This window comes from Lygodium microphyllum, chromosome 6 (genome assembly GCF_053477565.2).
Source record: "Lygodium microphyllum isolate KBCC chromosome 6, Lygodium_microphyllum_v1.1.10, whole genome shotgun sequence".
In the NCBI taxonomy this organism is placed as follows: Eukaryota; Viridiplantae; Streptophyta; class Polypodiopsida; order Schizaeales; family Lygodiaceae; genus Lygodium; species Lygodium microphyllum.
The window spans coordinates 124,687,833-124,713,156 of NC_141140.1; the positions used below are offsets into that span (position 1 = coordinate 124,687,833).

Genomic DNA, 25,324 nt, shown 5'->3' on the forward strand with positions numbered 1-25,324 from the left:
CATCCATGCAACCGCAATTTGTGTATTAGACTAACCAAAAGGCATAATAATAAATTCATAGTGGCCAACAAACCAGGACCACCCTTTCCAACTTATGTTTATTTACAATTTGGCATTCGTCAAGCTTAATAACAAACTCCAAGGTTGAAAAAAAACATCAAAATTATAATTGGTAGAAACTTAGTAGAAAGAATTCTAATGTAATGTTATATTAGGAAAATTCAATACCTCCCAAGCATTGCAACCTGTGGAAATGAGCCATGGTACATTATAACTTAACTAGGTCAACTAAAATATTGTTAAATTTGTCATAGTCATAATAAATATTTTCAGCTTTAGTTCCCTTCACTTTCATTTTGTCAGTGATAAAAAAAATATTCTCCTATTGATTCAGCAATGGATGAATTTCATGCTCATAAAGATGGTCTTAGAGACACATCAACAAAATCCATACAAATATGATGATATCTTGATTTGAGATCCATCTTACTAAAAATTATGTCCCCCCTTAAGTCTATTGAATAAATCATCCACTCTCAAAATAGGGTACTGATTTTTCCTTTCAACCAAAAGGATAATGCACCAATTTTTTTAAAAAATATAGATTAAATCTTATTTTTGTCTCTTGCTCTCTTTGCATGAACACTTTAAATCCGTTCTAATATTTTCTAATTTATATTCTAACATACCTATTCTAAGGTTTTACAAACTAATAACCAAGACTTCTAGGCATTGTACAATAATTCAACCAAATAATTGAATTATGTGTAGGTGTATACACTATCCTTGCACTGATAAGTGCCCAAATATACAATACTTTTATACTATGAAGCATTATATATATAGACTTTGGGTTGATTTTGAAAGAAGAGAAGTCAAGACAAGGTGATATTAATCAAACTAAGATATATTTAGTCTTTCTGGGCTATCATTATTAATTATTTTATGCATGAAGAGATATGGATTGATGGTTTATGATGGCATCTTTCAAAGAGCCATTTATGAGCTCCATTTGAATCTATATTTTGGGGGATATTCAAGTTTTCTCAACTATTGTTGTTATAGTCACACTACTTAGGAAAACTTGACAAGGATATCTATTTTGGACCAATTGACTTTGCTATCTATATCCAATATCAAAGATTATTGGATCCTCATATTTCAAAATTTATTTGAAGCTATTAAGCCTTAGAATGGTTGAGCGTCCATTTTACTAATTATTTGTCTATATTCTTGCATGTATTCTTTGATGGCAAGGAACAAGAGGAAAAACGAGGGGGTTGATCACATCAATGGGGATATTCAAGCATGTTAAGTAGAGCCTAATCTCACAAATGAAGCCATAAATCAAGGTTTAGAAGGTATTTAGGAGAGTATCTCAAATGGTGAAGGTGGTTCTTATAATGTACATAATATACAACATTGTATGGCTAATACAAACACCTTGAAGGATATATCTCATGGATCTAATGATTATCTCTAGCTTTCTCATGATATAAGGAATATGAATGTACCTAATCATTAACTCAATCAAACAATGGAATCAAAGTTTGACCCAATGATTGTAGCCATCAACAACTTGAGTGGCAAGTTATCTACTACTCAGCCCAAAAATGGTCCTACTTTTGTGAAGCAATCTAATCAACCTATTCCATCTATTTATGAGGTTGGGGAACCTTCTAGAATAAGAGTTACAAATAAAAAAACACATTTACTTTCAAAACATATTATGAATAGACCATAATTCTCTTTAGATATCTATACTATTATGAATATACATATTTTAATTCTTGTATTTAATGAATAAAATATAAATATTATAATTTCAAAAATATAATATGCTTATTTTAATATTGTAAGGAGATGAGATGTGGACTAGCCACATCATTAAGATAACAAGTAGTCTTAATGTATAAGAGACCCTTGATTCATGGGAGATGAGAAGCCAATTATTTCAAGTTGTTACATTGGTGGAGACATTGGGTTCTTCTTGTTTAATCCTTCTTAACGGCAAAAAACTATTAGAAGCAACCATTCTATTAGAAACACACAAGAAAATCTTTTGTATTTCTTACTTCACTCTTATTGAGATAGTGCCATCTCCTTTCAAACAAAAGATGAGCCACCCAACTTCTCCTTGGCATCCTACTTCTCTTATGCAATATGAAGAAATGACTTAGAAAATATCTAATCGAATGTACTATCTTGGTTATTTTTTAGTGTATGCATGATTTTTATATATTAACTCATCTTTGCATAGATTTGAGCATTAGGATCGTGGGTTTCAAAAGAACCAAAAGGTATGAACCAGGAGTGATTTCTTGTCAACCTCAATTATTGTCTCTTTCTAGATTTTTCATTTTGTTGTTGTTGATGAGGAAATCTTCCCTTTTAAAGTGCCAACCATAGAAAGGTCCCATTGTCTAGTTTGAATGGGTTTGTCTCAGGTGGTGTTAAAGAAAATTTAAAAAGCTATGAATTATTATTGTATCATTATAATGTTTTCTAAATTAAAAAATTCAAGTAAGTTATTGTCCTTGTAGATAAGACCCTCGTGTAAAATTAATGGAAATCTTGAAATTGGAGGGGCAGTATACGTATTGTTGTGTATATCACGTCTAAATGATATATCTCAAGGAGGCATTTAATCTATTGAGAGACAAAAGAAGTTTGGGCACCATGGAAAGGATCATACATACACATGTTTTGTCCATCGTAGAAATGGCTATCCAAGTCAATGTATGGCAAACCAATCAGTATACCATAGTGTCACCAATATGTGGGAATCACTTATGCATCCTAGGCCTTGTGATTCATAATATCACACCAAAAAAATGCTTGCTTATTAGGGATTGGGTAGATGTGGAGTTAAGAGGTTGCCAATGTGTCCAAGACATTGTGATTCATAATATCACACAAAGAAAATGCTTGCTTAGGGATTGTGGTAGATGTGGAGTTAAGAGGTTGACAATGTTTCCTAATGAGACTTTAGTGAGCAATAAGGGACATGATTGTGAAGATCTTAAATGTCTTGACAATGCAGATGGATGCATATGGAGCTGAGAAGAAAAGAGAGGACTTGGTGGTGCAAAGAATGAGAAGCTCTACTTTTATCTACATGTTTTTTCCTCCTCTTAAGTGCTTCATTACGCATAACTTCATTTTTTGATAGTAGGCACAACAATTTAAAGAGTGCTTGATGAAGTTTCCATCTCATGTTGTCGTTTCACTTATTGAGTTTGTAGATAATTACTCATTTAAGATGCAGAATGAGATATAATCCGTACTCTAGTTGTTTAATCAAGTTACAATGCTTGTTCACATATCTTATGTTAGGAACACTAGAGATGTTGTGAAAAAGACACTGCGTTTTTACATATCTAATGATAAGTTGCATGCTACTCTCTTTGTATAACATTGTTCAAATAGTGCAGGGTCTCAATTCAAAGCTTGAAGACTTTTCTACTTTGTGACTAGGTATTACTACTTGACAAGTTTGCAAATGATGCATAACTTATTGGCATCAGAACATGGAAAAGGGGAGCACTATGAGGAGCTAGGTAGTCATAAAGAGAACCCTTACTAACGATGAGTTGAAACCAAATGGACGACCTATGAAGTGTGCAATGAGGAGCACTATGAGGAGCTAGGTAGTCATAAAGAGAACCCTTACTAACGATGAGTTGAAACCAAATGGATGACCTATGAAGTGTGCAATCGTCGATGTAGTTAACTATTTAAATAAGATATTTTGGAAAAGGTATATAGAGAGTTTTTTGGCTAATTTCCAAGGATTATGTGCAACATGATGGGACCAATGGGATTATGAGTGTGTTGCAAAATCATGCTCATTGTATTATATTGATGGATATTCAAAAGGTAATCCATTCATTTTATGTTATCGAACACTCTCAGGTTTCTATGACCCATGTATCTGTGAACAAATGGGGAGACCATGCAAGAACCAGTTGCACATAAAAGAATGGATCTATCTCATGATTAAGGCTATCCCAAAATCAGAGGATGCTTGCAGCAATGAGGAGAATGATGATGCTAGAGACATTGATTATTTGATTTGCTAGTGCAAAATGACTCAAGTTTGCCCATCTATAAAGGGAACCCTGATAATTTGTTTGAATTGTTGTCCATTGGAGACAACTTTGTAGTCAATGTAGCAAATAGCAAAGAAAGATGATGATTTCTATCTGATCAAATGCACCAAAACTATGCACTAGATAATGAAGGCACAAAAGGATGCATGGCACAACAAAATTATTAGAGGAGAAAAAGTAGTTAAAGGCAAGATTGAAACATATAGCCTTCTTGATCACACATCTTCAATTATGATCTACTCACACCTTGTAAGAGCAATCAAATTTCCCATAAAGTCTTTCCTTGGATGTCAAAACATATTCAAGTTATTTATCGAGATTTATGAAAGCATATACAGACATGCCATGCGATGATGATGATGATCAAGATGCAATAATCTTGTAATAGACAACACCAAACAGTGGTAGAAACAATGAATATCTATGATAGCTTCTTCTAACACCAAAAATCCAATCAATTAGTTTTTTAAATTAAAGAGGATTGTTTTTTATCCTTCTCTCAAGCTTCTTGTGTTCTAATAGTAGCATAATGTCTCAGAATGCCAAATTTATAACTATATACATATCTATTGTCTAACAGTATCATATTTAGTACTATGGATAGTACCAAATATGGTAGTATCCACAGTACCCACTGTCTAATAGTACTAAATTTGGATCTTTAGAGTACCAAATTCCTTTTTTGGTTATTTATTACATGGTCCAATTTGGTCTATATTATACTAAATAGTTGAATTCTACTAGTGTTGGTACTTAAAACACAATACCAAACTTGAAATTGTACAATAACAAATGCTTAAATTCTATTGGTCTTTTCACTTTAATTCACTTCCTAGTTTGGTCTTATAGAATACCAAATTTGGTACTATGTAGTACTAAACGTTTTAAGTTCTTTGTTTGCAGCTTCTTTATTGCATGACCAAATTTGGTATTTGCAACACCAAAGCTTGAAGTTTGTTATTCTAAGTACTTAAATAGAGCACCAAATTTGAAGTTGCATAATATCAAATGCTTAAAGTCTTTTTTTCTTATCGCTTTAATACTATGCTAAGTTTAAATAGTGTAAAATTTTGATAGTTCAAAGTACCAAGCTTGTTGCTAATATCAATGCCAAAGGTACCATAATCACCACCGGTATTTTTCAAAGCCCTAAGATGACCACATAGTACCACCTACAACATCATAATCAACTAGATCTTGTGACTCCTCCTTTTCCTTTAGGTTTAATTAATTTTTGTGTTTTAGAAAAGATGAGATATTCTTCATTGAAAAACTTAAATTCTCTTAGATATCTTATTATTGGGCTATTTTCTACTATTATAGAGGACTTTTTATCCATCATTTAGCCTAAGTTAATGACATTAGATTGCTAGAATCCATCAAGTATCACTTACAATTTTATTCTAGCAAGAACTCTCACATTCTATCTCAATCTTTCAAAAGTTCTTTCCAATTGATTAATGATTCTTTGAATTCAATCTAACCTTAACCATCTAGTGTCTTTTCCTTGATTGATTTGATCATTAAGAGGGTAAACAAATGAGTTCACTAAAATTTGTTGAGATACACTCTATCATTCTCAATTCCATTACAATCGTTTCCAATTTGAAAATGAAATTTCCATTCCATTTCAATTTATTTCCAATCCAAAAAAGCTCCTTTCATTTCATCATTCTTATATTCTTAGTACCTAACAACATTGTTTTGATCCATTGTATATGATACCCACCAAGGAAAAAGGTTTTACAAAATAATACAACCCTCTAGGCCTTGCACAATAGTTCAACCAAATAAATAAATTTCATGTAGGCACATACAATATCCTTATACTAATAAGTGCCCAAAATTACAATAATCCCATGTTATGAAGAGTTTTGTCATAGATAATTTTCTATGCATACAATATAAAATATGCTAGTTCTTTGCCATCTTCTAGTTACTAAGCACAATGTGACTAGTATCACATGTATGTGCCATGTATAATAAATTACAATCAAATCTATAAAAATAAATATAAAATTAAATCATATTATTTTTATAGAAATTTCTAGAATATTATATGGGGGTTAAAAAGTAAGTGTCCTCAATATGGGTGATTAGCCATATAATAGTGTCACCTCATGTGAAAAACTTGCACTACATTAAAAGGAGGAGATCCAAAACATCTATGTATCATCTCAATGCTATGAATCTCTATATACTCATATGAAAATAAGATAACTATGGATTTTCATGAAACACTATGTCATACGGTGAATAAGTAAAATCCTTTTATAGGGTATTGTATGGTAAAATATCATTTCATTAAGGTCTATCCTAAATTGGCTACGAAAGAGGCTAATATGGTTGTTGCAAATGCCCTCTTCTTCTAAATCAAAATTTACAATGTAGATTCTTTTTTACATGATTCTTACATGTCTATTATGGATTCAAATATATGGTACTTTGATAGTGATACTACTAAGTATGTTACGTCTCAATGTAGTTTCTTTACCTCTCTTAAGTCTATCTCTAACCAATATCTCTTATCCTATTAAAGGAGTTGGTCAAATTGTGTTGATTGTTGCCAATGGAAGTAGTTTCATACTTACAAATGCTTTTATCTACTAGAGATCAAGAAGAATTTATTGGTAGTTCTCACATTTCCAAGATTGGCTTGATTTTATTAATGACAAATGTACAATTCATGATCTCTCTTATGCTAATATAATTATTACCTATGGTTTTTACTATGTCATGGCCCATGGGTTGTATTGGGCAATCTCCATTCTAATCTTAGGGAGTGGGGGTGGGGAAGTGTTTTATATAAAAGGAGTTTAATGTATATCTTGCTAAACGTGGGATAAAACACCAATGTACAATATTGTATACACCATAACAAAATGGTATAGCTAAGAGGAAAAATAGATCTTTTCTGGAGATCTCATGATGCATGATGAAAGGCCAAGCTTTTGTCAAGATTGTGGGAGAGAAGGAAGGAGTCTCACTTGTAGCTTTCTTGCTTGCACAATGGGGGAATACACACAAGGGTGGAGGCTGAAAACAGTTTTCCTCTTCTTAGTTGTGTAAGCCAAAAAGAACTCTCTTACAAAGAAATAGAAGAACCCTATATATGGGTCTCAAACCAAACTCAACTAACTAAGGTGGCATACTAACTGAGCCACAAACTAGAGTAGATAAGGATAGCTGTCATGTAGCTATTACTCATGGGCGGTGTACCAACCGCGTCTGCAACTGACAAGTCGGTGACATAAATACACAACGGTCACCCTGGCGTATCACGAGTGGAGCTCGATATCTCAACAGCTTTGCCCCCTAGTTTCTTGCTTGAGATTTTTTTTTTGGTGTAGATTGTTGAAAAAGGAACAAACTTCTCAAATCACCCATGCTAGTCCTATTAGCACAACATGCACTTAACCAAAAGATTTTCCAATCTAGTTTTGTAGCCATATCTAGATCCTAAGACCTTAAGGTGATGGGGACTTTGAGTCTCATCCAATTTGGCTTATCTTACCACTTGGCACCACTTCAAGTCTCCCCTTGGTGCCACTTGTCTAAGATCACGTGTGAGCTAACTACACCTAATGTACTGCTGATACCAATCGGAAGAACCTAGGTAACTTCACTAGCCAAAGTGAGTCTTTTAACTTGTATATATTAGCCACTTTACCCTCAAAGTGCTCGGCACACTCTCAACTTGACTCTAATACCAATTGTTGGATTAGGACTACTCGTATAGCTTGGAAAAGAAGAAGCTTAAGGGAGCACAACATAAGGTATATTGAGTATCCATATAAATGATTTAAGATACTAAATATGCCTTAAGTAAATAGATATATATACAAGGATGGGAAAAGAAAACCCCCTAGAGAGGGAAAGAAGTGCCCCAGTGGTTCTAAGTGTGTTCACACACATCACTACCAAAATATGGCAACAAATGCCCCTTGTGGGAGTGGGAAGTGCTAAGCAGAATTGAATATGTCAATCCATAAAGGGGAGTAAGCCCAAAGCTTTGCAAAAAGAAAATTGAATTTCTCATAAAGTAAAGCCTTTATGAAAATATCTGCAAGGTTATCCTATGTTAGCACATAAGTCGAGCTAATCTCTCTTGCAAAGCGCCTCTACTACATAATGATAATACACCTTAATATGCTTAGTACAAGCATGGAACAATAGGTTCCCTACATCTACCAATGCACTTTGACTGTTGATGACGATGGTGGTACAGATGACTATCCAACGCCCACATCAACCAAAAGGCACCTTGGCTAAATACACAACCATAATTGTGGAAGTTATCATGTACTCAACTTCACAACTCACAATGGTCATCATGGGCTCCTTCTTACTCAACTATGATATGCATAAACTACCAAGTATGAAGCACAAACCACTACATAAGTGTCATAACAACCAACCCAATGAGAATCTAAAAAAGTATATGAATTTGCAATAATGATTCTCCCTTAGGATAAAACAGCCCAAGGTGCCAAGTGTCACTCAAGTAGCAAAATATATGTTTCATTGCTTACCAATGCTTGGTGTTTGGGCTATGCATAAATAACTTATTTGTGAGAGTGGAAAATGAATGTTAAGTATTGTAATGAGTACATAAACCAAGCATCCAACATCCTATTGATAGAGAAAGACATCAGAGCAATCTTTATATCATGAAGGCTCAACTTCAAACCAATCTCCATAGGACTAGCAATAGGATTTGCATACTTCAAGGCCAAATCTTTGCATTAATGTCTTAATGTACTTTATTTAACTTTTTGAGAAAGTCATAATTTCAAATTTTATTATTCTTGATTCCTGAGTTTCTATCTTCTTAGCTAAGTCTCAAGTTTATCATTCTTGGCATTAGCATAGTGCTAATTTGAAATTTTTGTATTCACAATAGGTATGTTGCAATATTTATTTTCATGTTTTATGTGAGAAAGTTCCAAAAATGAAAATTGTATCTACTTACAATACATAACTAAACATGTTAGTATAACTTAACAATTGCAAAAGAGAATTTAACATTATTAAGATATAAGATATGTTAATGCACCATGAAAAAATGTCAAAGAAACGAGTGCCAAAGTGTAAAGCTCCCTCCATCTATTAAACGTGAGTTGATGTACATGAAGAAACCATATGTTGAAATGCTTAATCTCATTGTCGCCACAATTGCAATAGATAGGCCACAACAGTGCTTGTCAAACATGCAAATAATTGATCCCCAAGCTCAGAGCTTCAAGAAAGACCAACTGGCCATGTTGTAGGTTGTGATGAGAGAATACATAAGTAGCAACATGGGAGCCTTCCCATTCATTTATTGCCCCCATTAGCAACATGCCACCTCTACCATGTGATAGATTCCTTTCCACCATTGATATGAAAACCATACAAGTTGTAGTAAAAAAAGAAACCCTATCCAACTCCACTACTCCCATCATCCAAATTAACCCCATCCAACTAGATTCACCTGGTGACCTAACGCCCTCTCACAAGAGGTCGATCGTTTTGGAACTAGCTACCAATATGGCCATTGATATAGGTGGGGATGTCATCACATATATTACACAACTTGACAACACCTTCACCTTTGTTTGCTTTTGTAGCTATGATGGCTCACCTCAATCTAGGCCTCCTAAACAAAAATATAGCCAATGCTATGAGGCCTATATCTTGCTTATGGGACGAAATTGAGCTCATCATCATTAAGTGCCCCTCACTTACCAAAGATCTAAACATTGCTCAAATATCATGGGAAAAAGCTATTGCAAGTTGCCTAATAACCTATTTCAAATGTAGTTGTGTAGAAATGTGTAAGAAAAACTTGTTGATCTAGATCGTCTCACAAAATTCAAATTAGTTTTATTGCAAAAAATGGTTCACCTTACATGCACAATGGGAAAGGGCCGGCTATCAAATTATGGCCAATGTTGCTGAACAACATCACACTATCAAGACTAGCAAATATGCCCCAACCTATGTCACCCTTATATCACTTCGGCTATTTGCCTTGACCTGAAATCGACTGTTGGAGGAGAACATTATGCTCCACCCCTATTTGACCTTCATCCTTAGTGATGAGAAAAAGATTCATGTTGCCAACGGAATAGGATTTATCAATTTTCCAACTAATATCCTAAGCTACATAATGCATGTTGGTATATGCCCATGTGATATGGATCATTATATGCGGCATTCAAGTATAACCCTCACTTTTATGACAAGTTGCTACCAAAGTAACTATGTATTATAACACCATGTTTAAATAATTATGCAAGGACACTATAAGCAAAAACATGTACATCTTGGAATTAACATATCCCCGATCACCCCCTACAATCCTAGGAAGTATTGCATTTAATTAGGTGAGGAAGAGACTCTTTAGACTCAAAACCAAAATTAAAGCCAAAAAAGAAACAAGCAATTCATAAAACAAAAAACTAGTATTTAGTAGAATTTAAAAGTTGAACTTTTGTGTATAATCTAAAATTGTTGTCTTAATGAAAATACAAATTTCTTGATTTCTCACTATCATGTGCTGTGTTAGGTTCTTGAAAAATGGTAGGAAAAGAAGAGAAAGTCATAAGGAGAGAATCATTAAGCTCAACTACCATTCACGGAAGAAGGCCACGCCAAACACAACTTGAAGATGGAAATCGGGCGGTATCGCCATTGGCCAAAGACGCAAAAGTAAAAGAGTTGGTAGATAGATTCGGATTGAAGAAATATATGTAAAAGTTCAAAGGGAAGGTAAACTATGATAAGTGTATGGACTGCCTCACAACCTATGACCCTAATAGGCATCATCAATGATCATGGTGAAGGATGCCAATGGAGGACAACAAGTTGAAGTACCAAATTGACTAGATGTGGTAAATAGAGCTTTGGACTTGTGGAAAAAAGAAGAAAAGATACCACAAAGTAAGACAAATGTCTACACAAGACTGGGCATGAACAAGCATAAAGCATCTACAACTAATGGTGTGAACATAAAGAACAACTCAAACCTTGCTGTAAGAATCTAAACAAAACCATCCATGCCACAACCAAAACAATTACATGAACACACACATCCAAATTGAGGGACCCTATGTGATGTGACCATGGGTGCACTTGTGCTACATCAACTTTTATCTCTCTCTCTCTCTCTCTCTCTCTCTCTCTCTCTCTCTCTCTCTCTCTCTCTCTCTCTCTCTCTCTCTCTCTCTCGTAAAATCTTTTCTTTCCTTTTTCTCCCCTCTTTTTATGTTGCTAGTAGAGGGAGTGGCTTCAAAGGATTTTCCATGCATGGCCTACTCATTATATGTAACTTTTGAGGACTAGACTTGCTGTGCTAATCGCATTGCAAGGAAGGGGTGGCTATGATTATTGAATTTTCTTGTGCTCATGTCCTCTATCAAGTCAACATAGTAGGTGGGCAACATCATTGCCCAAAGGAGTAATTTGCCCGACATGGCATATCTATCTATTTGTGTGTTTATGACAAAGAAGAGATCATACGAGCATTCTTATTCTTTTGCTCTTCTTTGGTTCAACAATATGAGGAGTGGCCTTAAATAGTGGTATATTGTAAGAAAGGCTAGATCAAGGCAATCTAAAAAATATGACACAAACTATTTGAAGGAGGGCACCAAATCTCTTTCTTGAAACTTGAGGTTGTCTTCTTCCATGCAGGCGTCAACGTTGAAGATAAGGGAAAAGTTGCATTGCCGATTTTTTTCAAGTCATAATTGACCCCACACCTTCATGGGTAGGATATGTAGGTGGGATCTCCTCAAGGGGTAATACGCTTCAAAACGAAACTCAAGCCTCCATGCTAATATCCTCAAGGTTTCTTCTCTAGTTTGGTTGGGATTCATAACCTTATACCATTTTTGACACCTCAAATACTTTGTCATAGTAGTAATTTGCTTGGTCTTGTTACCATAATCTAGGATCCTTTGCGTTATGCTCCAATCACCTTTTTCCTAGCTATAACCCTCTCTCTAATGATTTCCTACATTGTCCTAATAGGAAGCACCTTCCTAAATCCGTTTGGAAAATAGAAGATACACTACATAGGAGACTCATGGAACTCTTGTCATTCAAATGTAGAGATTTGGCCATCCCAACTACCAGGGATGGGCTCCCACCTTTGTGAGAAATGTATGTCTAGCTTGGGTGATGCACTAAACTTTCTTAATTATCTCCACTCTTTCCTTTTTTCTTTGCTTTGCTTCTAGCATTACTTCCAAGGAAGGGGCTTCTTGTGGCGTTGATCCCCCAACCTCCATTGGGTTCCATTCTTTTGCCTTAGGCATTGGAGGGAAGTGTGACTATTCTTCTATGGTGGGAATGGTTCATTAACTGCTGCTAGGATGCCAATTACTCTCAGGTCCTCTCTTCAGAGCCTCACTTCCTTTGGTCATAGCACAGAATTCCCCTTTGTCATCATGTACTTTGGTTAGGCCATGATTGTTTCCATGCTTTGCTATTAAGCACTCTTCTAGTAAGTTGCAGCAACTTCCTTCTAAGGTTCTCAACTATGTTCTGTTTACCTTGTTTTATAATTTCTAGTAGGATATTGGCAAAGCTTTGTTGTTGTACTTGCATCATTTCTTCCATTACCCTTGTATTTTCTTTTGCCTAGTTCCACTCACACTCTGATTGTGCCAATTTTATTTCTTTGTTTTTTCTCATCCTTTGCTCACCTTTTTTCCTCTAGCTCCCTCTTTAATTTCTCTTACAATTGTGTCTTCATATTTACTTCTCCTTCTAGCCAAGGTCTCGTCCTTTATGGCTGTTGCAAATTTGTTTTCCAGCAACACTCAATTCTCTCTCTCCACTTCATATTGTTCCTACAACTCGTCATGCCTTTTTCCTGTACCCTCTCTAAATTTAAGGATTGTTAATTCTTTTTTCAAGTTGAAGGACTTTCTAATTGCCTCTATCAATATATTGTATGGGTCTATTTTTCCTTTTCAAGGGCAGCTAAGGTGGTCTTTCTTTCCTCATCCACTTGATCTCTTTGATCCTCCTATTCTTTTCGTAGATCTTCAAACTCTTGTGTAAGGCTTTGCAAGAGTAAATGTATAAAAGTCAAGGATCCTTCAAACTTTTGTGCACTACTTTGCAATAGTAGAGGTACAAAAGTAAAGGATCCTTCAATCCTAGATACATTAGGTGCTCTTTGTTCAAATCCTACATCTATGTTTACTAGCCTTTTAGCACTTCTCTGGTAGTGACTTTCTCTGATCTCATTTAGGAGAGGGCTACAAGTTTTGCTTCCAATTTATATACCCTATCTTTTAATTTGCCCTTGGATTTTCCCTTAGCCGTGGTTGAAATAAATCTTGTGATGGTCATGATTGGGCAATGATGCCTTGCCTTTGTCAACCACTATGAAAGCTACGAAGTTTCTATTGCACTTGGACGTGCACCTTGGTTGGTGCATGCTTTTGTCAAAATCTCAAATTTGGACCCCATGAATGCTACTTCTTCGGCCATTATTGGTTTCTCTACAAACCTTCTGATAGCTAAGGCTTAATCCTTTACTTCTTTTCTCCCAAGTGAAGTCTTCCTCTTGTTGCCTTTGCTTCCATTCCTCCTTTTCATTTCTAGATTCCTCCTTAGCTCTTTCTACAACCTTCTCCTCCTTAGATGCAACCTTCCCCCTTTTAGATAATTTAACGTGATGAACTTTCTTCTTCCTCCCTCATCAGAGGTGGTTGATCTTGGGTACTCTAGATATGCTACCTATTTTTGTTATAGAGTTTCAACTCCAACACAATGTGGATCCTAAAATATTTTTCTTATCTCCATCGATGGTCATTCTAGTGCTTGAGATTGAGAGGTTCCTAATTTATCATAGAAGTTTCATAGCTCATTTTAAAGCTATCTTTAAGATGCATAATTTTTCCTACTTAGATTACTAACATTGTGTATCTACAAGTCAAGTTATTTGATATTCCTCTTTGGTACAATGAAGACTTAACGCAAACTTTGGGTCGTACATGTACAATAAGTTGAGATGAATTATCTTAGGAGCCACAACACCCATTAGCAAGGAAGCTCTTGATAAATTTCAAAGGCTAGAGAACTAACATAATGACCGACACACCTCCTCCATTGAGGGTCACTTATTTGGATACCTTAGAACTTCCATACATGATAAAGCTAGCATTTCAACACAATGACCAACACACCTATGTAGAGAATTGCTTATTTGAATAGCTTGCCCCTCCCATATGTGGTGGGCCTAGAATTTTCAATTTAATTGATTAAATATCCATATTTTTGGAAAAATTTGAAGATTTTTATCTTATTTTAAAATCTCAGGAGCCTTTAATCTCAAGATCAATCGCGAATGTGCATGGTTAAAGTGAATTCTCCCTCAAATGCCATAGGCATAACCTAGGTGGGATTATGTAGCCTTATGCAAGGAGTGATGGTTGCCTTCATACATCAAATCCTTGGTCCCTTTGTACCCAAGACTTCATACATAGAAATATCCTTTCGAAATGAATGGTATTTTCTCTTCAATCCTTTCACTAATTTCCAATACATTTAATGGGTTGATTATTCTTTGTGAATGTTGTGGGCTACTTTGCTTATTAGTATGTTGGTTATGTAAGTGAAAAAACAAATCTTGACGTCCAATTCTTGTACAATCAGCAATTGAAAGTTCAAAGATAATTTATGAAGTGTAATCTGTAAGCAAGAAATTTGAGACTCAAGAGAGAGATCTTGCACTAGGAAGAGCAAAGTGAACGTATTACTTACTATCTTATCTTCTTGTCTACCTAGGGACTTATCTCATCAAGATTCATATGTCTATGTTTGATACCTATCAAAGAAGATTCATAAAGGGCTTGCTATAGATGCATAAGCCTCCTTATCAATCTTGCTTCCACCCTCGATTGCCTCAACCATTCGCAATAGTGTCTTTGAGGAGAAGGAAGAGGATTTGGTTAATGCTTGAAGCTTCAACTTGCTACCCCATTTTTAGAACCTTCATGAAAGCCTTAAGAACTTATTGTACTTTCTTATTCCTTAATTTCTCTTCACTCCAAAACATTTTAGATGATGATTGAAATTTAGAAAAAGTTGATATAAGTTATTTATTCTTTTCAACCAAGTTGAATATAGAAAACTGTTGTCTTTTGGTTACTCTTCAAATTCGCTGTTGCTGGGTCATGAAGAGGATGGTACTAGGGAGTGATGAAGGGAGCCGATGTGGGGTTTGGTTTATTATTATACATAGAGAGGGAATGAGGGTTGGTTGTCTTGGTACATCTCATAGCTAAGGAGAGGCAGAAAGTAGTGTTTCAAGGGTCATTGATGTCATTGGGGTCTTCACTCATCTTCATTTTGTGAACCTACAATCAAAAGAGATGCACTTCCCAAGGGGTATGTCTACCTTATTATGTTGTGAAGGTTTGTGATTGTGAACATCTGGAGTGTTGTCCCGATGGGCCTTGAGAGTGAGTGGTGGTAAAAGAGCTAGGGGCTTAGAAATGGAGCGTGTCAACTTAAACCGTAGGATGTTAAGAATTTGAATCCACACTAGTAGTAAGCAAGGGAGTAGAGAGGAAAAAGACTACAACCAAGGCTACATTGGCAGGGCTCCGGGACATCTTGACTACAATCACAAAGGAGGTGACATCAATGGCTTATAAGCAAGAAAGGTCCCAAGCCTCCTAGCATATCTGTGTTGGAAGTGTCTTTCCTCGAAGGAATATCAAAATAAGATCCTACACTAATCTAGGGGTGGAGGAGGTAAAGTATTTGCAATAAAAAGCAAAGGAAGATGCAAGAAACTTACAAAAACACATCGGAAGCTCAAGGCATGGTCAAAATCTATAAGAAAACATCAAGCCAGAGCCTCCAAGGGAAGTCTAGCTAGGAAAGAAAGAGAAAGTCAATCAACCAAAAATGCACAACAATATTTTGTCTAGGTTGGTCCTAAGTTGGCTATGGCTATCAACAAAGCCCTCTACTTGGCATCCTTAAATGTTGCACTTTATACCAACAACGCATAGGGAGTCTATGATCTAAAGAAGCTCTTAAAAATCAAACTTAAAAAGCTCAAGAATTAGACATGTTTCCAAAGAACCCAACTTGACCTTTGAGCCTAGGTTTGGCTACATATAATGAGATATAAAGCTAATGGACCATGTTGTGATCCAACTATGGTGTTTGAGAGTCTAAGAATGGTTTGGAGTGCATGACATGACATGGTGCCATGTTAAAAAGCCTCCGAGATCAACCATGAGAAAAACCATGAGTGAAAGAAGTTTGATTATGTTAACCAAGATGCCATTAAAATAGGCAAAGATTCGAACCTATGGATCTAGATATTGGGTCTCTACTCCCATTTTCACTTCACCTCCTCTGATCCATTATTAAAATATCACAGCTCATAGTAGTCACCTTTATTTCTAGTTCATATGTCAAAATTACCCTTGTTTTTTAACACTAAATATTCTTCATGATAATCGACACGGTGCTTTTTACCTTTTAGTTTGATTTCATCCCAATTTACACCTTCCCAAAACCTTTCAACTTTTAAGGTTCTACAACTGAAGTGTATTTGGACGAGAACTTCACATGTCCTAATACACGTTCCATTAAAAACAAGGTCTAATTTCACAAGATTAACCTAGTCACACTACATTAAGGTTCATTTTTCACAAGCTTCATAATGTGACGTATTAAAAACAATGTCTAATTTCACAAAATTAAACTAGTCACACTACACTAAGGTTTATTTTTCATAAGCTTAACCCAATCAAAAGGCATGAAGGATGTCTCGTGCATCTTGTATAATAATCATAATATTATTGGCTTGTGTCACAAACACACTCATTTCATGTTTCTAAAGATTAGCCATGGAAAGCATAGAGAAGGTTTCAATTCATGTTGTGAAAGACATGCCATGAAGGACATAAGGTGCAAGAGGTACAATGTAGTTATACATCCTAAGGGCATCATAATCATGACTCCAAACACAATCTAAAATGTAAAAAGAACAAGGTTTATAACTAAGATGGCATTTTTGTATTTGTGCATAAATAACTGTCCTCTTGGATGATTCTCACAACTTCAAGATACTCACCATTGAAAGATTTTGAGAGCCTAAACTTATCTTATTCTTAGAGCTTGTGAGTACTACTTATATACAAAAACATCAAGTCAAGTTATAGTGCAAAGAAGGGATTGATTAGTCATGAAGAGATAACCATGGGTCATCAATGGAAATGCAACTTTAGATACCAACTATCATATTCTATAAACATTTAATGATGGATAATATAACTTTGATAGTTGTTGATATGCACCTTTAATTAATAAGCCACTTATTATCCTACTACTAGTAACTATCAACCTAGCTATTAGTATAATATTAAAATATGTATCAATAGCTATTAGATTAACTATTAACCTAGCACTTAGCCAACTTGTAATGACAACATTGATCTAGCTATTAAACATGCCATAACTAATAAGTATTACTAGCTATTAAACACATCATGAAATTATGGCAAGAGTCCATGAATCTAAAGTTAAAGTCATTTTAGTGTTGGAAGACCTACAAGTGGATACTTTGATTGTTGATGTAGCCACCTTAAATGTCTTACCACTAAGGTGCAACTTTTACTGGATTGCCTTATTTGATTGACCTCTCCAATCAATACCCACCGCTATCTCCCAACAAAGTCTATTAGAAAGCCTAAACAAGCTATGGCCTTGTCTAGAAAATGCTGAATTGATTATCATTGATTTTGTCAAAGTCGAAGAGAAGTAGAACAAGAGTGGAACGTTGTGTGGGATATCCCCTATTATAAAATGGTTGCGTCATTCTTTAGGTTGCATAATAGAGGGAGTTGTAACATTCCTTAGGGTAAAGCAACATGGTCTAGGATATCGCCTTTTATGAAATAGCCACAAGTATAAACAAAAATAAGGACTTGCATGGATTTGGCACACAATTCTGCTTATGAAAAACGAAAACCCATCTCCATATGAGCAACTAAAGGAACATGGCCGCAAATTACTAATTAGTTGTATATTTTAAGTTTTTACTTGATACTTGTGTCATATCCTAAAGCTCAAAATGGAAGCTAAGACTCCCAAGTCTAGCCCTTGTATCCTTGTTTGTAATTAAATATCTAAAGCTTATGGGTCATATATTCAGATAAAGGTAAAGTGTTGCAAGCAAGGATGACAAATTTGAAGATCCTACCATTAGGTATATCCTTTCCATATGTGTTGCTTCATGTAGCAATGTTTATGTAAATACACACCTCACCATACAAAGCTATGACAATTTTGGCTTTGAAATAGAACACCTTAATCCCTTCAAAAAACATAAAAGAGGATATGGTTATTCTACATGCAAATAGCCTAAAGACTCTTTTGTGTAGATGTAGCTATATACTATCAATCTAAAGTTCAAGTTATTTCAGTGTTAGAAGACCCACAAGTAGATCCTTTGATTGTTCATGTGGGATTAAGGTGTTAGCAAAGGATCAACTTTTGCTCGAGTGTACAAGTTTAAGGTCATTTCAATAGTCCTAACCGACAAAACATGATCAACGAAAGGGAACCTTGAATGGGTAACGTTTTTAATATTGTAACAATGTAGCAAAGGAAATAATTTAAGATAATAATTGTGAGAGAAATTTTATCTATATGGATATTAGAGGGATCAATTCACTACAACATAGGAATACAAAAATTGACATTAAATCCATCCATAAAAGGTTTTTTGGTATTACATTTCAACGCACATCCAATACAAAACAAGACATTTCCTACAACATGGTGATTTCTTAAAACAAGATACTCTACACCATATAGCTTTACCCTTGTGGACTAAAGAACGAGGCCACCGTTTGATAAAAATAGATCCTACACAATGTTCTTTTATTTTTGTTATACTCCTCTTTTGACTTTGACAAATCTTGCAATAAGTTTATTAGAATTTTTTGGAGGGGAGGAGACCATGGCTAATTTAGCCTTTCAGTAGACTTTGTTGGGAGATAGGAGCAACGTTTCAATAGGAGTTCAATCAAATAAGGCAATCCCCTTGCTTTCTACAAATTCTTATTCTTTGCCAAAACAATGATGTGCTTCCTACATTCGTGTGCTACAAGCCATTGAAGGATACTTTGAGTGAAAAGTTACTCTATTATTGCACCCTCACCATAGCTTTGAGACATGAAAGGAGTACTAAAAGGTCAGCAATCCTAAGAAATAATGTTGATCCTTTGCTAACAAAGACAATAAAATTGGCCATCCTTCTATAGCATGGGATTGTACCTGTGAAAAAAGGAAACATGTCTCCATATAAGCAACTAAAGCAATGTGGCCCCAAAATACTAAAATCAATTGTATGTTTTAAGTTTTTCCTAATGATACCTATGACATATTTTAAAGGTTTAGAATAGAAGTTAAGAGTCCAAGTTTAGCCGGCATGTCTCTATTGACAATTCTATAATCAAATGTTTAACACTTAAAAGTTACATCCCAGGATATGTGGTAAGCATTGCAAGCAAGGTTAACATACATGTTTCAAGAGAATCCTTCCCTATGTCTATCTTTACTGTGCATGTTGGTTCATCTAGCAATAATTTTGTAGATACACACCTCATCATACGAAGGTGTGACAAATTCTTTCAAATCAACTTCAATGCTTTACACATATGTGGGCAACTCTATGCTACATTGACCTTTTATGTAGTTGCAAACGGAGCTATGATGAATAGCAGCAAATCATTTCACAACATTATGTCAACAAGAGAAGTCATATGCTTCAAACTTCAGTCAAAGAGAGTGGACTACAAGAGACTACACACATCAAGGCTTGTTTCTAGCATTTCACCTATGACATCTAGACAAGATGATGCAATACGACTATGGAGCAATACAATACCTTTGACTTGCAAGATGCATATGTTTAGAGATATTGGGTGATAGTGCAAGTGATTCACATTGTAGGAGAGAAGTGCCCTCTCACAAATTTCATTTCGGGACGTGATACACAATTTGCCATTGTAGACTACTATATTGATTGTTTTGATAGCACGTGTACTAGCCTTTATCCCTCGAGAGTGGCCCAACTTTGGAGCTCTCAATTCCCAACACATTGTTCTATGGATATTTCTATTGGGGAAGTGAAAATAGTATCATGCAAGCTTTGGTGCGAGTGTCATTAGCCTAAAAGTCCCCATAGAACACAAGTCCGAGAGGCATCATTTTTGTCAAGCCTTATGGATCACTTGTTTATAGAAGTAATTTCTAGTGCCTTACCTTGGTGTTTGAGTGGAAGAAAAGCCATGGATTAATAACTCTTCCAGCCCAGAATGAGTGGACGATATTATCGCTTTAGTATTCTCAAAACAGCTTCATAAACAAGAAACGTCAAGGAGGACGCAGGCACGTTCTTCAACAAATTGGGCACCATTCCTTTGTATAAACCACGCACTCCCTCAAACCTAAGCAATGCATCAAACATGATGAAGGTTTAGACCTGTTAAGTTCCAGTAGAAGCAGAGAACCTAAATTTGAATCGCATTCACCCATAAATTCATTTATCTACCAGTAAGATCGCCTCACCTCCATGTTTCTTGGAACGCATGCCAGCCGCTTGCATATTTGGACACACCCGAAGTGTCTGGCCGTTGCTGAAGATGCAAGTGCGAGCTTAGAAAATACAGCAACGAAAATCCAACATCATCGGCTTGAAAATCCATGAGTGAAAGAAGTAATACCTGAATCCTTGCTCGAACCACCTGGCAAGAAGACACACCCTTGTCAATTTAGATCCAAACGACAGCGTGTTGACATTTAATAAGACAAATACCTGATATGGATATGTCACAGACGTGGCCACTACTTTAGAGAATGCACCCAAAATTGCGAAGTCCACCGGCTTCTGCACATGCTGAGCGAATCAATAATTCACACAGTACTAAAGTTGAACACCAGAAGCTAACATGCCTCTTTACTGGCAGAGTCTAACCAACATGCTTTTCACTCCCATTCACTGAGAAATTCTCTCTTTTCATCAATGGCTACAATTTCCTTATAGGAAACAGGATTACCAAGAATTCCTCTCCATGGTCCTTCAAACGATGGACGTTTTGAGCGCGTATGTTGTTGACAAGCTTCCGTCCCTCTTCATAAGCCATGAATTGAAGTGAACCATGAGAGACCTAGAAGGCAACATGAAAACCATCTATAAGGAATCTTGATTGAATAATAGCGGATCTTCGCACAAACCTGGTTACATGAGTTTAGAATGTGTACGTGATACACATCTGCCAATGCGATGCAGCATTGGCAGATGATTTTTTAATACATTTGTTTGTAGAAGATCCTATAACTACCAGACGTACAAATAGGCCATCTAACTTTACCTAGGAAAGATTTGAGGCAACTGGGTCAAAGGCAGCAACGCAGCACTAGTAGGCTCGACTGTCAACTATGGCTTATATGACATAATTTCTCTTCATCCCACCTTTAAGTTTACCTTTACAATAGAGTTCAAGACTGCGCCTCATAAAATAGTAGGATGCATAATATCATCTCTGTGTGACTAGTTCAGCCATGCCCAAATTGACCAGTCGAAGGGTTGACCAAATTGACATCTACACTAGAGATAAAGTCAGATTTGGTGTACATTTTAAAGGCTACAATGAAAGCTAACAAACTAAAGCACTTGGTTGTCGGCAAAAACAAGAAACATGGTTGGACAAAACACAGTCGGGTAAAGTTTAGGGCCCCTCTCCTGACCAACAAATCTGAGTTCTAAAACATGGTTGGCCAAAACACAGTCAGGTAAAGTTTAGGGTCCCCCTCCTAACCAAGAAAACTGAGTTCTAAAACAAAACCCCAAAAATGTAGGAAATTTTCTCGAAATGCATCTCGGAGGCTTTGAAATGTTTCCATTTGGGCTCCCAAAACACTGTTTCAGCAACTATGAAATATCCATATGACATTGAGGGCCTTGTTGAGCCAACAAATCGTTAGGACAGAATTAACAAGTAACTATCATGGATTAAGTCCTATTTTAGCTAAAAAGAACAACCCCAAAAAGATTTAATCAGTACAATGGCAGCTTATTTGATGATATGACAAATGCACAAATATCCGCTATGTAAAGACATGACGTGCACTCCAGATTTGTGTATTTTATTGCTTGCTGTAATTAGTGCTTCAGATTATTTACCACCCTTGCTGAGAAGGAAGCATGGTTTTAGGCCCGCTCTCTTGGAGAGAAACTCTCTCCACAGTAAACTTGAGGATCAAGAGCTTGTCCTTTGTGGAGTCCTTACCTAGGCCACTACATGATTATCCTCAAGGTAGATCTTCTCCACCTTGGGGGCCCCTCTTGGAGGGAAACCCACTCCATATATCTAAATCGACAAACTTGAGGATCAAGGGCTTGTTCCTTGTGGAGTCCTTATCGACTCACCAAGCTCCCACCATAGAGGATGTGAGATTCACCACCTAGATGGCCATGAATGCCCTTGACATCCTTTGTTGGACCATCTCTTTCCATCCTAGCACGCACATGGAAGCATGTACCTTTCGTCTCTCTTTTTCTCCTATGGCTGCAGCCTGTAAACTCTTCCTTTTGGAGAGATGACACCTTTTGTTCCTTGGTTATCTTGACCCATTTTGAGGTTTCTTCTGCCTCCGTTTGGGTATGTTTGGTTACCTATGCCCAAGTATGTGCTCTTTTTGTATGTTCAATAATCTGCGGTAACTTTGGTTTCAGCTCTTGAGCGTTTTCAGTTATTTTCCCCTCTTCCTTTTTCATTCTCTATGTGTTTCTGGCAACCCCTACCTACTTCGCATAGCTTGCTTGCTTGTGTTATGCACGCATCTAGGTGGTGTTGGATTTCAACCATCACTGTATACTCTTCCTTAGTCCTTCACTGTCAGCCCTCCATGATATTAGCTGCACACTCATTTCTTCATATGTTTCAACTTTCCAAAACAGGAAAAGCAGCCGCAGTTCATCAAATTTTTCTTCCTTTCAGTCAATCAATTCCTTTGCCATTTCTCTCCTTGGTATCGATATAGGAAGAGAAGTTCTCAATGTTGGGAAGTTTCACCAGAAAGTAAAAGGTAAAACAATAGAAATACAAAGTATGGAAGGGCTCATCAATGTGTCGTTCAAGTTAGACTATCATAAGAGAGATTATTTATTTAAATAAAAGATACCAGACTACTAATAAACAAGTCCATTTAATGAATACTTTAAAAAATAAATTTACAAAACAGGCCTGTATAGGGCTTCAATGATACCATAATATGAGAAGTTAAGAAAGAGGAGTCTATTACAATGTCTGAGTAAACAGCCAATCCGGCAGTCTGTAATGCTAAACCATGTGGGACTCCAAGTGGAAGAAGGTGCGAGAATCCCAAGTATGAAGAAAAGCATCTCTCCTCCTCATACACTCATAGTCTTACGTGTGTCTCTGAATCAATAGAACTTGTCCTTGTTAGGTTCTTAGAGCAAGTGTGACTTTTGGTAGTTCACAACTATTTGAGGTCAAACTATAAGACCCATTTTGCACTGCAATGACTTTCTTAGTATAGCCCATGCAAAGATCTCTTTCAATGCTGTGTATTTTCTTTTAGGGGTCTATAGATACCAATATTTTCCATTCCAGATCTGTTCCATACTAGTTTGACTACAAGCTCTGCCATCACGTCGCCTGCTACCCCCGCCTCCCGAGTACTCCCTCATGCTCGAGCCCGCCCTGATCGTCGCCTGCGCTGGTGCCCCCTCCCCCCCCGCCTGTGGCCTGCCGCCCCGCCAGTCTTCTACTCTGCCCCGCCCTGCCCATCGCCCCGCCCTGCCTGTCGCCCCTCCCCGCCCTCCCCGTCCCCCCACCTTGGCCATCATCCTGCCCATCGATCCCCCCCCCCCCCCCCCGCGGCGCACTTCCCCCGTCCACAACCTCGGACCCATCCGTAGCAAACACAGCAGTGTTCCCCTCCCTCGCCATAGATTCCCCCACCCTCCAGTTGCTCCCTCCATCTGCAGCAACCCCCTCCTCAGGTAGCACCGCGACGTGATTGTTAGCCCTCTCAGTAGGGACACGGAATGGAAACCCTTGGTCAGACACCGGCGCACTCAGCGAGTGCCCCCCAATCAAACACCTTGCGTGTAGCCCTCTCTGAGGAACAACTCTTAGCCGTCCGAGCTAAGGAACTGGAGCTAATGGAAATAGCGATTTATGGTCAGGTAGTAGGACATTCCCCAGCCAGGGCCCAACTTCGGGACTGGCTACACTCCACGTTGCGCATCGGGATAGCGCAGATCGAGGAGGCAGTCCTATTGGGCCAAGGGATCTTCATGGTCCGGCTCAGCTTGGCAGACGCAACTCGCGAGTTACTCGCCAGTTCACCATATGCGTCCACGAAGGGGGTCGTACACATGGTCCCTTGGTACAGCGGCTTAATTGTGGAGGCATTTGCACTCCACAACAAGTTTCTTCGGCATCCAGTCACTCTTCTTTTCACCGGCCTAGCGATTGAGTATCGCCAGTTGGTGGAAGACTTTGGAAGGCTTTTCGGCACTATCCTTCCCGCGTCCTTCGCAGATGCAGTGACAGCTGCAAGAGTCCCAAAGGTGCGGGTGGCAATGAAAGAGGTCAAGAATATCCCACAGTTCTTAGAGATTGAGATGGGCGGGCACTCCTTTAGGTAGCAGGTCATTGTGACGGGACAGCCAAGGCAGTGCCTGCGTTGTCACGACTTTAGGCATCAGGTAGCAGGTTGCACGCGTTTCGGAGCCGAGGTGGCTCTGCCGACAGGCCTACAGGTGGATGCTGATGGCTTCACACGGATCCAGAGACGACAGAGAGGGAAACGGCAAGGGGGGGGGGGGGGGCAGCCTGCGTTTCAAACCCAGCCTCGGCAGTAGGGAGCAGGTGGGCTTGCGACACCCCCTCATCAAAGCACTCCACAACCCCCTCCTGCCCCCCCACCCGGCAAGACAGCAGCCCCCCACATCCACCACCCACGCCACAGACTACCTCTCCTGAGTCCCCACAGCCCCCACACCCACCTCCCTCCACATCCCAGACCCCCCCCCCCCTGACCCTCGCCCACAGCCCCCCACTTCCAGGACCACAAGCCCCCTCCCCACACCCGCCATGTACTTCCATCCACCCCACCATCCCTTGATCATCCTCCCCCCCACCACC

At 37.6% G+C, this 25,324-nt stretch overlaps 1 protein-coding gene across 4 annotated transcripts in view; it reads right to left on the reverse strand.

Moving 5' to 3' along the window:
• Nucleotides 1–18,978: 18,978 nt before the first annotated feature.
• Nucleotides 18,979–25,324, reverse strand: part of FOLT1 (folate transporter 1) — a 123,796-nt gene continuing 117,450 nt past the window's right edge. For 2 of the 4 annotated variants that reach the window (XM_087680010.1, XM_087680008.1), the window contains exons 7-12: nucleotides 21,203–21,313; nucleotides 20,962–21,033; nucleotides 20,870–20,890; nucleotides 20,715–20,782; nucleotides 20,409–20,593; nucleotides 18,979–19,418 (exon numbers count right to left, since the gene is read on the reverse strand). In XM_087680010.1, coding sequence (XP_087536136.1) covers nucleotides 20,476–20,593; nucleotides 20,715–20,782; nucleotides 20,870–20,890; nucleotides 20,962–21,033; nucleotides 21,203–21,313 — 390 coding nt within the window. In that variant the 3' untranslated portion in view covers nucleotides 18,979–19,418; nucleotides 20,409–20,475. Of the gene's footprint in view, nucleotides 19,419–19,913; nucleotides 20,594–20,714; nucleotides 20,783–20,869; nucleotides 20,891–20,961; nucleotides 21,043–21,202; nucleotides 21,314–25,324 lie in introns of those variants that run through there. The other 2 variants (XM_087680009.1, XM_087680007.1) reach the window with 2 other exon arrangements.